The following is a 14,752-nucleotide window of genomic DNA, read 5'->3' as shown; positions in this document are numbered from 1 at the left end:
CAGAAGTAGCAGATTTTGTTGTTAGATCTAGTACTACCATGCACTCTTCAATAGCAAACTGTTAGCAGTTTTATTGTCAGTAATAACAAGTCATTGAGCTAGAGAGAGATTGAGAGAGCAAGCATGAAAATGACTCTGTAGCCTCCTGATTAGAGCCCTCACCCTGGATCCAGTCCCCCAGTCCAATGACTCTTTACTTATTTATCCACAGTGGAATGGCTTCAACGTAAGAGACTGAGGGAGCCCCACATAATCCACAGGACACTCACCTGAGAGGTGGCAGATCCCTGTTCAAATCCGTTCTCCCCCTCAGGTGGAAGGGAGACTTGAACCAGTGATCTCACACACCCCAGGTTTGCAGTGGCGGATTAGCTGCAGGACCAGGAGGGCCTGTGCCCAGGGTTCCCCCCCAAAATGAGCAACCCCACGCCCCGTCCTGCTCCGCCTAGCCAGCGCTCCTGCAAGGGAGCAGGGGAAGCCTGCGACCCCACTCCCCAGAAGGAGTGTTGGGCTGGGGGCGGGGCAGGGCAAACCCCCATACCCTGATCCCAGTTCCCTGGCAGGAGTGCTGGGGGGCAGCTGGGGGGGACTGCAGGCAAAAGGGGTGAGGGGGGCTCCCCACTTGCTGTGGCCCAGGGCCCCACAAACCCCTAATCTGCCTCTGCAGGTTTATAAACTAATGATTGGGCTAAAACTTATAAGCACGGTCCTTCTTCTCCCTCTTTCCCTGCCCCCAGCCATTTTGCATGAGCTCTCTGATAAGCAGCCTCTGAACACTCCTAGTGGATTGGGTCCTGCAAGTGAGTTAGGCAAAGGAACACCTATCTTCTCCTGGTTTGTGCATCACATTGGGACCTAGAGAGAGTACATGTGCAGAGGCAGAAACATAGGCACCTAGTAGGGCCGCCAACTTTCTAATCGCAGAAAACCCCACCCCCTACCCTGAGGCTCCGCCCCTGCCCCGCAGCCCTCCCCCACTCACTCTGTCCCCTTTCCCTCTGTCGCTTGCTCTCCCCCACCCTTGTCCACTCGCTCATTTTCACTGGGCTGGGGCAGGGGATTGGGCTGCAGGTGCAGGCTCCAGGGTGGAGCTGGGGATGAGGTGCTTGGGGGTGTAGAAGGGAGCTCTGGACTGGGGCAGAGGGATTTGGAGTGTGTGTGTGGGATGTGGGATTTGGGTTGCGGCTGGGGGTGCAGGCAGTGTGGCAGGGGGCTCAGGGCTGGGGCAGGGGGCTGGGAGTGTGGGCTCCGGGCGGCGTTTACCTCAGGCGGCTCCTGGGAAGTGGCCGGCATGTCTCTCCAGCTCTTAGGGGGAGGGGCGGCCACAGGGGCTGTGCAGTTCCTGGCCAATGGGAGCTGCGGAGCCGGTGCTCAGGGCAGGGATAGCATGCAGAGCTCCCGTGGCCACCCCCTAAGTGGAAAGGAAATGTCGGAGCTTCCTGGGAGCTGCGCAGATCTGGGTAGGAAGCCTGCCTGTGCCACCAACTGGACTTTTAATGGCCCGGTCAGTGGTGCTGACCAGAGCCACCAGAGTCTCTTTTTGACCAGGTGTTCCAGTCAAAAACCAGAGACGTGGTAACCCTAGCACCTTGGGAATTTTTACGGCGAAAACTTAAGCACCAAGCAAGTTTAGGAGGCTACAGGGTTTGACAGAAGCTGAGTGGGCATATTGTGAATCCAAGTGAGACCTGATGCTGGAACTTAGGCACCTAAAGTGACAGTTATTCACGTAAATCCTGTTGTGAATCTAACCCTTGGTGTAACCTCCTACAGTAGCTGTCTTCACGGTACGGTCTTGAAATCCCAAACTACAGAATCCCGACCATTCTGACTATCAGTTGTTGGCATGTGCTGATCCTTTTTTATAGAGCAGAAGTTCTCGAGTTGTGGTCTGTGAACAGTTGGGTGGCCAGATGGTGCTCACATCCCCTTCCCCATTTCCAGCTGCTAACATGCATTAATAGACAGACATAGTGTAGTAAATCCCTTCCTAATATGACCTTTCCATGCAAGCAACTGCTGTAGTTGCCACAGGAGTGATATGGTTGTGAATGAGAAAGAAGGTAGTCTGTGGATCAAGTAGAGCAGAGGTGTCCATGAGACAGTCAAAAAGGGATGTTTATGAAGAAGGAGTACACATTATGAAAAGTGTGAGCACTCCTGATACGCTACCTGGTTCTTCCTGCTCATTTTACAAATTCAGGGGCTAATCCTGTGGAATCAGGCCCTTTAAGTGCTTGCTGAACCAGGAATACGATCTGATGCGTCCTTGAGATACGAAATACCATGAAGCCTCTGTAGCCCAATATCTGCCAACCCTATTGTCTGGTGAATAGAGCCCTGGTCTGAGTCCCAATGTTTCCTTTACATTTAAAGGAACCAAATTTGGCCAACCCTCTTTTTTACACTGTATAGTATGTTTACTAACGCCATGTCATTCTTTGTATGTTTAAAACCCTCCCAATACTTTAACACTTTTTCTACAAAACCAAAATCCATTCCAGCTTCCCAGTCCTCATCCTCATGAGCCACCCTTCAATAACAAACCAGAGTGTGCACGTGAAGGAGGAAAAAAAATTTCGGTAAGGAAACAGATTTCAGTTTAAAGCTTCCAAAGGGTTATAAAAACAGTGAGTAAAACATGTTTTAAAAATTGTTGAAGAAATTAGGAAAAATACCTTTCAGACTCCTATATAGTGAGAGAATTCTGATATGTTAGCTATAAAGACAAATTTACTACTAAAAATGTTAAGATTAACAACTATGCAGAGCACATTCAAAGCTCAGTTTGTATTTGGCCTCTAAAATAAGGTACTCAGTTCTGAATTTAGGTGCTTTGATACTATAGCGATGAGCATGGTATAAAAACAGAAGGACTTAGGGCTTGTCTACATGAGCAGTTTGCACCAAGTTGGGGTGTGACTCTACCGCCCCCCACCCCCGCCCTGCCGGCCTGCCATGGACTAACTATCTGCATTGACCCTCTGGACACATTAATAGTTTGTTGATGTGCTTTGATTAGTCCTGTTTCAAAGGGGGTTAGTGCAAAAGGCATTAGAGAACTGTTAATGTGCCTCAGCTGGTTTGCAGGAGGCTAGTGCAGGGGAGCGTCACACACAGCAGCTTGCTGTGAACTAAATGTTCATGTAGACAAGCCTCTAGGTGATTTGTGGCCTGATCCAGCTCCAACTAAAATCAATGGGAGTCTTTCCACTATTTGAGTGGAGGTTGGATTGGGCCCTTAAATTTGGGTATTTGAGTGCCCTGGTGCTACTGTTAACCCAGTTCCATTCTGGGTGCTGTCTAATTTAGTTGCCTGAGTTTGAAAACTGGGCCTGTATTAAGTATATAAATTAGAGGATTGTTTAAACCTATTTAGTGCCTTAAGAGTAGCCTGACATGTTTAGCATGCATAAGTGTGGTTAGTTTGACGTCTCTCAGACTGGTAAACAGCTTGTTGATTTGAAAAGAGATTGCTGCACATATAGTACATTTTAATTGTAGAGACTTCATTGACACGTTTTATTGTGTGGTGAACAGACTTTGCTTTAAGATGAACCTAACCATAGTGACATCAGTAATGCAGTGCAATTCCTGTCTGAACATTATAGTGGTCTTCATCTGTGCCCCTCTGTGGAAAGGTGCATTAGTGTTTCTTTTATAAACTTCTTTGGGTAAACGTTTTATAACTTCGCAATTAAAATTTACATTGAGAGTACAAGTTCTCAAGCTAAGGACAGAACTCTGCCCAGCTATTGGTTTTTGCTTTTGCTAATTAACGGATATTGACAAGAGAGCCATTTTCACCCCGGGTGGGGTTTGTGGGGGTGTGTGTGGTAAATAATAGCAGAGTTTGACCCTAGATCAATCTGAGCCTCTTTAGTCTTTCAGCACACACCTCAGGTGGACAATTAGTCACTTTTGCTGCACCATTTGGCACCATTTCTGCAATGAATACAGTTTACTGCCTATAAGAAAGCAACATTGCTTTCTGCAGAAACCGATAACACCTGTTAGCGTATCATGATTTCTTTTTCCAGAAAAGACTAAAGCAGTGGATGATGACTCAGCAAGGCGGCTCATTGTATAAAACACTACTTATGACCAGGCTTTCTACATGTACACATACATATATGTAACCCCACAGCTACCTCCATTACAACCTGAAGAAAGCTATGTGTACTCAATACGTGAAGGTGTTGTGGAAATCTGTCCAATACTTGGTGGTGATGAACCTATAGCACTATAAATGTACTGAAGTGTCTCAGCACGGCACAATGAATTCATAATTTTGCTTCCCTTCCTCACAGGGTGGTGGGGATTTCAATGAATGGTTGTTTATAAAGTGCACTGAAATAGGGATGTGGAAGATTCTACAGAAATGCAAAGTATCATTTATTTGGTGGGCTATGGATTTTGAATTGCCCTATTTATAACCAAAAATCAGTCTTTTACATGATTTTAAAATTTGTATTGTTTGTATGAAATAGCTGCTTAGGGACATCACAATCATCTGACCGTACTGACCAGTTTCTTTAGAGGGTTTCTATTCTGGCCATTCTGTGACAGATTTCAGTAGTTTGCTCCAGATAGACATTGTGTGATTCTTAGCTCTTCAATTTAAAAATTGTAAATTTGTTCTCAAATGTATTACAGAAGAAAAGTAATGGAGCTCCAAATGGATTTTATGCAGAGATTGACTGGGAAAGATACGTAAGTATCTGGATGATCCCCTCCCTCCGTTTTTAATAGATGTCAGTGCTATGTGATGGGAAATTCCTAACCCTTCATATGCTGCAGGATTATGTCAGTCTGGTAGACTTGATTGTTTTCACTGATCCAAGTGTGTTTGCTTCATATATAGAATCCTCATCTTCATTTCACTCTCTCCACTTCAGAATGAAGATCACATCCTGGAGTATTCACAACTCCAGCCTGGTTCAAATGTTACTATGTATTTCAGGCAAAGACTCCGTTTTCCTTTCCACATACTTTGTTATGTGGAAACGACTGTTCCTAGAGCAAGCTGAGGGTGCGAGGGATGTCATGTTGCAAGGCACACTTCCCTCAGAAATTTTTTGCCTGTTGTTACGAGTTACACCTAAGATTACTGGAAACCGGCAGTGATTAATGAAAACAATATTATCTCCAGTTTTTTGTTTGTTGACGTGACTTTGACAGTGCTTCATGTGCAGTCAATTTAACTATAGGTCGTTTCCCTGTTTGTGTATCGTGCAGCAACAGGGGTGAGAGAAAAACCTGCAATAAAAATAGAAAAATGGAATTGTAAAACCACAAAAATTGATATGAGGGAACTAATCCATTTTTTCATGCTGTGTGCCTATTTAAGTGATGGAGTAAATCTTACTGTTGAATCAGAATTGGCAATTGTAAGAACGACATCACTGTGGAGAAAAAAAATGAATTCAGCTATTTTATCACCCTGCAAATGTGTAGTTGAAAACTAACCTTACTCTGAAATATATTTTATATCCTCATGTTAATTAGATTGTGTAAAATTATCTAGATACTGGGTAGCTCAAATTACCCATTAAGTACCAATTACCCTGAGTAATAAGGAAAGGTCTATTTGAGACTGATTATACCATCAATATGGAATATGTCAGAGTTAATTGGAAAAAAAAAATTTCAGTTGAACATTGAGAGCATTTACCTGCCAAGAAGCTAATGGTTCAAAACTATGTTAAATGCAGCACTGATGACTTTTGCCTTAACTGCCTATGGATCTGATTCTATAGCCTGTTCCACAGGCTCAAAGGCCTGCAGGGTCGAATGCTCTTCTGGAGCATATGGGCCCTAGAATGATTGTGTTTCTGTACTACATGGCTTCTTATTTTTGGTGCCTGCCTTCCATTGTTTCCATCCCTCTTCCCAGCACTTTTTACCTGCCTAATTCTGTGGACCATAGTTGCAGTGGTTTCTGCAGCAACCTAGCAGAGACTGTTAAAATCCTGTGCAATTCCTACAATCCTGCCTTTCTTTTCTCTCCAAACCCTTACACTTGCCAGGTCAGCTCTGTGCAGTGGACTTGATTGACACTGCCAGAGTTAACAACAATATCACTTACCTTGTCATGGTAGGGTAGTTTATAGATATTAACCAGTGCAGCTGCAGCCATGTTAAGCCTCCTATAAACAAAGGCTTCTCTTCAGCTTGCTCTACTTTTTTCTAATTTTGGGTAAAGCTCACTATTTAATCAGTCCAGCGTTTCCTTTGACATATCCTCCTGATAGAAGAAATCGCTTAAGTTGCTCTTCAGTGAAATGTTTAACAAGAACTTAATTATTTTGCTTTGTTTATGCCCCACCCAGAATTCACCTGAACTTGATGAAGAGGGATACAGCATCAGACCAGAAGAACCAGGCTATATCCTTTATTGTTAGCCTTACATCTCAGTTTGCAAACTGTAATATGATCACGGGTTCATGGAGTGGTCACTGAAATTTTTCCCTTATTTTTCTGTACACTATTATTCCTCAGCTAAAAGTGAAGCCCAGTGGAGATTCACCTGATACAGAACTGCCTTGTTTTATTCATAAGAAATTAACAGAAAGGAGTAAGTGGATAGGAAGCACACTGAGAAATAATTACGTTCAGTGCATGCCACTAAAACAGATGTGATTATAATGCTTGCAGTGAATCAAAGCAGATTTCTAGCCCTTTTCTCTGGGTTGGCAGAAACTAGAAGGGTTGCAGAAGCAGTGTGTTCATTCACTGGAGGAAAGAAGCAGTTTCCATCTCTCTGCAGAACGCCTTTGGCCTTGTAAGAGAGAATTAAAACTAGAGGAGCTGAACAAATGTTACATTTATGAGTCTTGAAAAGTAGGAATCCTCATCTAATGGTCAGAACCCAGATCTCTAGATTCTCAATCCTGTTTTCAGCACTGCCATAGACTCACTTGGGCAAGTCACCTAACTGTTCTTTATTTTCTCCATCTATAAAATGGGGGTGCTACTATTTTACTTCTCAACGAACTAGTGACACTGAGTGTTTATAAACCATGTTGTGAAGTTAATATAGAAATGTGCAAAGTATTGTATTTAATCTCAAGCTTGTTTATGCTGATCTAATCGCTGTGTAATTGTTGACACTGTTCCTTTCATCCATTTAAATGAATGTAAGCAGGAGCAAGAGGAGATATCTTGTTTTTGTAAAAGCAAATCTAAGCAGAAATGAATTTGCCTTTTGAAAATCACCATCCATATACAGTGATGTGTAAGAGGCTTTGAAAGTGTAGATATATATTTTATTTAAAATACATTTGTCTAGGGCAGGGGTGGGCAAACTTTTTGGCCTGAGGGCCACATCGAGGTTGCAAAATGGTATGGAGGGCCGGGGAGGGAAGGCTGTGCAGTCACAAACAGCCTGGCCCCCGACCCCATCAGACCCCTCCCACTTCCCACCCCCTGACTGCCCGCCTCAGAACCTCTGACCCATCCAATCCCCCTGCTCCTTGTCCCCTGACCGCCCCAACCCCTATCCACACCTCCACCCCCTGACAGGCCCCCCCCCGGGACTCCTGACCCATCCAACCCGCCCCCCACTCTTTGTCCCCTGACCGCCCCCTCCTGGGACCCCCATCCCTAACTGCCCTCCCCCAGAACCCCACCCTCTGACCCCCCAGGACCTCACCCTCTATCCAATCCCCCCTGCTCCCTGTCTCCTGACTGCCCCACTCCAAACCTCCCCCCATCCAACCGCCCCCTGTCTCCTGACTGCCCCCTGGGTCCTCCTGCCCCTTATCCAACCTCCCTCCCCCCTGCCCCCTTACCATGCCAGTGGCAGGACAGGCTTATTAGAAAGCCTGGGAGGTGGGCGGGCACGTGCGGTGGTGTGCCTGCAGGGGAGGGGCTGGGAGCTAGCTTCCCTGGATGGGTGCTCAGGGGCTGGGCAGGGTGGTCCTGCGGGCCGTAGTTTGCCCACCTCTGGTCTAGGGTGTGATAGGCACCATGGAAAACCCTTAAGATAGCTATAAATTTTATTTACTTGGTACAGAGGAGCCATAACATTTTAGATATTCTCAAAATGTAGAACAATATATACACACTGGCCCATCTCCTCCACTGTGACTCTCAGAGCACAAGTATGAGGTGTGCATATGAAGGAGGCTTAAAGCTCACAGGTGCTCTCCCTTTATCCTCCTCCTGCTGGTCAGGATCTCTGCATTTTGTTTGAACAGACTGAAGAACTCTCTCTTATCCCAGGATATAACACACCGCTGAGGATTGGCACAATGAAGGGATATTGTGGGTATGTCCCCTTTCCTCCAACCACACCCTCTATCCCTGTTGCAGGGAAAGTTAGTGGAGTAAGATTTGGTGCTACTACACCCTTTGCACTGGGTTGATCTCCCTTACTGGCTTTGCTAACTTTATAGGTCGTCTGTGTCAATGGTGCGTTACAAACCAGCCACGCTGCAGACAAGAATCTGGCCTGTGCAGTGAGCTGCCTTTAGTAAGTAGACCGTGGGAAAATAGGCTCATAACTTCCTCTTCTGCTGCCACTGAAACTTCCTGGTTACGTATTCGTGTATAGAGTGTAAACTGGTACAGTGCTGAGTGGTGGAAAAAGAGTACTCCTAAATTAATGCTATCCCACAGTGCAGTTTTACCTACTTTTATGAGCAGTCAGCAATTTACATCCATGCTATTGTGTGTGTGTGTATATATATATGTATATTATGTATCTGTTATATACAAATATGACAAAATGGAATAGTAGTGACAGGATTGGCAAAAATGTGTGACCTCTGTTACCCATTTTTGCAGATGTACAGTTGGGGTAAAATTTTCAAAAACACCTAAATCCCATTTTCCAAAGTGACTTAGGAACCTAAATCTTACTGGAAAATCAGAGGGATTTAGGCTTCTAAGCACCTATGTCACTTCAGAACATGGGCCTGAGGCACTTTTTGAAAACTTGACTTTAGGAGTTTGAAAGGATGGGGAGGGAGGTGGTATTTTGCCTCCACTATGTATAAAGAGCCTACCTCTTAGCAGAACAAAACATTCTTTAACTGTGATCTACCTACCAAAGGAAAGCACTTTTATTCCTCAAGCGAATCAGAAGAAGAAGAAGAGTCACACAAGAAGTTTAACATTAAGATTAAGCCTTTGCAGGCTAAAGACATTCTTAAAAGTGCAGCAACTGTAGATGAATTGAAAGCATCAATAGGCAACATCGCACTTTCTCCATCTCCAGTGGTGAGTGCCCTGTGTTTTAATCTTTTACAAAGTTGGGAGAACAATAACATCCTATCCTGATTAATTGTTAGTAGTCAGCAAGTCTGTTAATTGAGCGTCAGACTGATTCATAGTTAAATACAATTTTTTTGCACGTTGTCTAGTTTAGACACTATTTCTTAGTTTAGTCACCCAGTAGCCACGAATAGCTCTTGGAGATTCAGTGTCATGATTTTTAATAGATATTTTTAGTTCAGAATGTGCTAAAATATCATAAAGTTTCCTGAATGTGTTAAAATACTATGAAGAATCTTATAACTTCTTGATGTACTCCTTTATTTCAGTGAGTTTCACACATCTCGAAATAATCAAAACCCAACATGTATACTTTTTTCTTATTTTCTTTTTAAAAAAATGAGTATTTGCTATTACAGTAGAATCTGCACAATCCAAACTCCAGTTATCTGAAACTGCCATTATCCGAAACAGGGTCATGTTCTCCTCATATCTGTTAATTGCGTGGAAATTTCCCTCCGATATCAAAACTTATTAGGGTCTGATACTGCCAATCTTACATTGGGCAGTACCGCACAGTGAGTCACCTTATTGAAATCAATGGGATGGATAATTCATGTAAAAAATTACTACTCAGCATGGGTAAGGATGGGAGAATTGGGCCCTCGGTATCTCTCGTGACATTTGAGTAACTGAGATTGTCTCTCATTGGAGTCTGTATGCATCCGATGAAGTGAGCTGTAGTTCATGAAAGCTTATGCTCTAATAAATTTGTTCGTCTCTAAGGTACCACAAGTACTCCTGTTCTTTTTACGGGTACAAACTAACATGACTGCTACTCTGAAACTTGAGATTGTACTATAATAGCAGTAAGACAATAAGGCAAAACTCCACTGAAGTTGTTGATGCTACAAAATGTAAAAATGGCAAAAGTAAGATCAGAATTAGGCCTCGTGTATTTCCCTGCTTTTACCTTCCTTCTTTCATCCTCACGTATTAATTTTAATTTGTTTCATTTTCTGCTGTACATAAAAATCCATCAGAACTACCTCTTGTTTTGATCTGTTATTTTCCAGATCACAATAACACCTACACATCTTTGTAATAACACTGATATACAATGTTACATGTGCATTCCTTAATGAAGAAATAAATCCAGATTTCTAAAAGGAAGGACCATATTTCATTAAACCCTTCCTCTTTTTTTATTCCATTAGCATGTATCTTTTTCAAGGCTTACCAAGATCTCTGACTTGCTATCCCAATCTATTCAGCTGTGCAAAGCTCTGTGATTTCTCTCCATAGGTAAAGCTTTTTGTTTTTTGTTTTGTTTTTGAAGTTGCATGGATTTGCAAGTCTGGCATCTTGCTTTGAGTTTGGGCTGAGAATACACCCCAAAAACTCAAAGTGAAAATGAACTAAAACTGAAGTCTTCCCCACCCCCCTTATTTTAGGCCAGTGCAACATCACTAAGTTATGTGAGTGTCTAAGTAAAGCCACCCTGAAGTGGGGAGTTTTACATCTGGGTTGAAACCCAAACTCTGGTGATAACCTGCCTGTGTGGTGTCTCTATGGAAGTTTTACTTTGATAATTGGCCCATTTAGTGATTTTTAAATGCTTTCTCCTCATTGTGACCAAGTTGCTTCCTGGAGTTTCACATTCAAAGCCCAGAACCAGTATTAAAGTTCCTAGGATCATGCAACATCATCTAAACCAAATCTGTTCGTGATTCTCTTTACCACATCACAGCCACAGTAATCCAATGTGCATATATCTGTGTGTATCTATCTATAGACAAAGATATCATTTTGTGGGGAGAGGAGAAATACTGGAAAATTTAAAAAAATAGAGATAGCACTAAAAATATACCAAAGGGATCAATTGTGCACTGTCAGGTGCAGAGATAAGGGCGAAAAGATCTAATAGGCTTCTTCAATGTCTGATATCTGCTTCTGGGATTAAAATAGTTATCCTCATCTTAAGCAGCAGAAACGACTGCTATTCTTCACAAATAGCAGGTGCACTATGTAGAATTTGAAATCTGTAAATTGGAGCAGTTAGCCCACAATGCAGCCCCCATTCTGAGGTCCTTCACCCTCACTAATAACTCATATCTCCATAATTCATGACTGGCAGATGTGTGGTACTAACTCATCAAGTAATTCTGTATTTTGGTCATCTAATTGCCCTAAAGCTTATGAATTTTAGGTTGATCTCATGCTGAAGAATATTAATGACCATGAAATACGTTTGCAGGTAAATGAAGATACATTAAGAGAGTATCAAAATTTGATCGGTTCTTGGCAATCACATTTTTCTTAGCTGTTACCCTGTTTTAATAATTTTGAAAGAAAACTTCCATGAAGTAACATAAAAGGAATTTGGCCCATGTGGCCACTTGCTGTCTTGTGCCTTGTGTTCCTGAAATTGAAATAAGAAAAAAAACCCACTAAATCCCACAGACCTGCACACTCTACTAAATACACTGCAAGGTCAAAGCCTATTTTCACTTACAAATTAAATGAGAATATCTGTTTCCTAGTTTCTGTGATTCTTTCGCCACCCAATGGAGTTTTGCCTTTGACTGATATGGAGCTGGATTTAGTCCCTTTGCAAACACATTCATGTTTGTTAATTTGCTGCTGCATGAAGCTCTTCCCTTTTGCATGCAAACGTGTCAGAGTTTGGTTTGTGGCTAGTCTTTGTTCTAGTGAGCTGACTTGTACAGTTATGAAGTCGTAAAGATGCTGCAGCTGGCCTGGAGGCAGGACAGCAGCGTATTCTGTTGCTGTTTGCGGAAGCTAGGCTCGAGTCAATTTGGGACTCTCATTTCCTGGGCTGTGGGAGCTGTGGGGACTGTAAATCATGCAGAATGATGGCTTTATTGTTCTGTGGAGCATGTGGCTTCCTGATCCACTGACACTGCCTGGAGGAAGTTAGACTTGAGGCTAGTTGCTGCAATGCTGATCACAGAAGGGAAATATGCGAATTAGAAAGAAACATTAGGCAGAGATGAAATGGGAGAGAGAAAGATACTAAGAGCCTGATCCTCAGCTACTGTAAATCAGCATAGCTCTATTCAGTTCAATGGAGTTACACTAGTTCACATCAGCTGGAGGATCTGACCCTAAATATTAACATTAAATTAACTGGATTATATGTGGTCTGTCTGAAATGAAGAATCACTCATGGAGTTATCTAAGATAAAGGCATAGGTCCAGATTTGTGGACACTCCCAAAATACATGCAGCAGAAGTCAAGGGGCAGTGTGCACAGCTGGCATAAAGCACTCCTTTCAGCTGCTCTGATTCTTGTGCTATTTTTAGCAGCTACCACCATATGTTGTGTTAAACTAGCCTGAGGGCTGGTCTTACGTACATTGGCCTATAAGAACCATGAAGGGGTGAATACTTGGGCCAGGACTGGATAGCAGATATGTGTTCTAACTATGTCCCTTTCCTGACACACTGAAAAAGGAAGGTATGTGTCATGTTAACCCTGCATTGGATGTACCCCACTGCAGGATCAACCCTGCACACTGGTGATCTTCCCTGGCTCACTTACTCAGTTTCTGCAATTTTAGTACAGTGACAACTTGGCACAAAGCAGACGTAGTGCACCTGGGCATCTGGCCCATATAACTGAAGCCAATGTCACCAGCATTGAAGCAATGATCCTCACACACCAAATTTGCTGGGGTGGACATTGTGTGCGGATGCCAGACTCTCGCCTTCCAAAGCAAGCCCTCTATTCTCAGCTCACCCTGGTCAGAGATCCTGTGGTGATCAGAGGACATGCTACAAAGACACGCTGAAAGTGTATCTCAAGAAAACTGATGCGAATATCACAAGATGGGAGGAGCAAGCCACCAACTGAACCTCAATAGCGCCACATCCTTCATCAGGCACTTCAAGGAGAAGTGCCTTGCCCTCCAAGCTGAAAAAAGAGAGCGAGAGAGAGGAGGAAGGAAAAAAGAAAGAACTTTCTCCCAGCAGGCAGCTGACCCACCAGGAAATGCCTGTACCTACTGCAGGTGGATCTGTGGTTCCAGGATCGGACTCCTGAGTCTTCTCAGTACCCATCTGTAAATCTCAAATTGAGAGATCGCTGATGATGATGACCTGGGGATCTGGTCCATATACTAGAGCCCCTTCTGGTTCAATAACTAGGTACACTTCCTTGAGAATGTAGCTTTATTTACGAGATCATATTGACACAAGCACAGGAGCTGATGCACCCCCTAGCATGAAGTGGTTTCTATCATATACAGGGTTTACAGTTTGGTTCAATGGCTCTCAGCACCCCCACTATAAAAATTTGTTTCAGCCCCCCTGAACACAAGTGCATTTCCACAATACAAAAGCACAAAGTGAAAGGATTTTAGCCTGCAGTCAACCAAACTATCTTCCTTTTAATCTCCCGCTACAACTTGTCTGCTTCACTCCCATGGGAAAACACTATATCGAATTCTGTCAGTGCAATTCAGGGAAAAGAACACTGTCAAGTTAAAAATGCATGTATTTTAAAAGTTTCCTTAACAAGGTTTGTTTGTTTTTTAATAGCTAACTTAGAGCAGTGTGACCTAGTGGATTGAGTTCTGGAGTGAGACTTATGAGACCTGGGTTCTATTCCTGACTCTGCTACTGGCCTGTTGGGTGACCTTGTGCCTCAGTTTCCCCATCTGTAAAATGAGAATAATGATACTGCTCTCCTTTGTAAAGTGCTTTAAGATCCACGGATGAAAAGCCTTCCATAAGAGCTGAACCTGTAGCACTGCATCCTTGTACAAACGGATAAAACCCGTATAGTGACTAAACAAAAGTCAACAAACTAGTCTATTTTCCTTGTCATAGAACCATAGGGTTAGAAGGGACTGCAAGGGTCATCTAGCCTAACCCCCCGACAAGACGCAAGATGTGTTGTGTCTAAACCATCCAAGACAGATGGCTACCCAGCCTCCTCCTTTTGAAAACCTCCAGTGAAGGAGCTTCTACAATCTCCCTTGCTCCAAACTCTTAAAGGGACAGGATGCAGGTTGATATCCTCCTGACAGGATGTCAGGGTGGTATTTACTATCAGGACAGTATTTACCTGCATCCTGTCCCTTTTAGTATTTGGAGCTCTGCTGAAATGGTCTAAGGGGGTACAGTGGGAAAGCAGGAAGTGGGCCCAGGAGGGTGACTCCCCCTGAATTGGGAGAGTAACAAATGCACTTTTCCCTGTTTGTGCAGCTTGTTTAATTTTTGCATTTCCCTCAGTTTGGACAATGAAAATAGACTGGTTAATTTACTTTTGTTTAGTCACTGTTAAGGATTTCATCCATTTTTACACCCCCGTTTCCACTGGAATTTAAAAACCAAAGTAATGGAAGGTTCTGGGCTTAAGTTTTGTGAAAGCTGTTGTTCATCTCCTCTCTTCCCAAAAATTGTTTTTTCAACCAAATTTGGCCTGACAGTGTCTCTTCTGTTTGTGAAAGCAGTGTTATAACTGATCATGCAATATTTCTGTATCTTGTACCCCTTGTCCAGCTTA

At 43.3% G+C, this 14,752-nt stretch overlaps 1 protein-coding gene across 1 annotated transcript in view; it reads left to right on the top strand.

The window, feature by feature from the left end:
• SGIP1 (SH3GL interacting endocytic adaptor 1) overlaps positions 1 to 14,752 on the top strand; it is a 166,113-nt gene that overhangs the window by 70,905 nt on the left and 80,456 nt on the right. Inside the window, exons 4-6 of the mRNA XM_084637122.1 lie at positions 4,657 to 4,713; positions 6,333 to 6,387; positions 9,050 to 9,225. Of these exons, the coding sequence (XP_084493248.1) occupies positions 4,657 to 4,713; positions 6,333 to 6,387; positions 9,050 to 9,225 (288 nt within the window). The remainder of the gene's footprint in view (positions 1 to 4,656; positions 4,714 to 6,332; positions 6,388 to 9,049; positions 9,226 to 14,752) is intronic.

This window comes from Lepidochelys olivacea, assembly GCF_965140295.1.
Source record: "Lepidochelys olivacea isolate rLepOli2 genome assembly, chromosome: 8".
In the NCBI taxonomy this organism is placed as follows: Eukaryota; Metazoa; Chordata; order Testudines; family Cheloniidae; genus Lepidochelys; species Lepidochelys olivacea.
The sequence above is the reverse complement of the archived record's forward strand: the minus strand, read 5'-3'. Positions and strand labels throughout refer to the sequence as shown.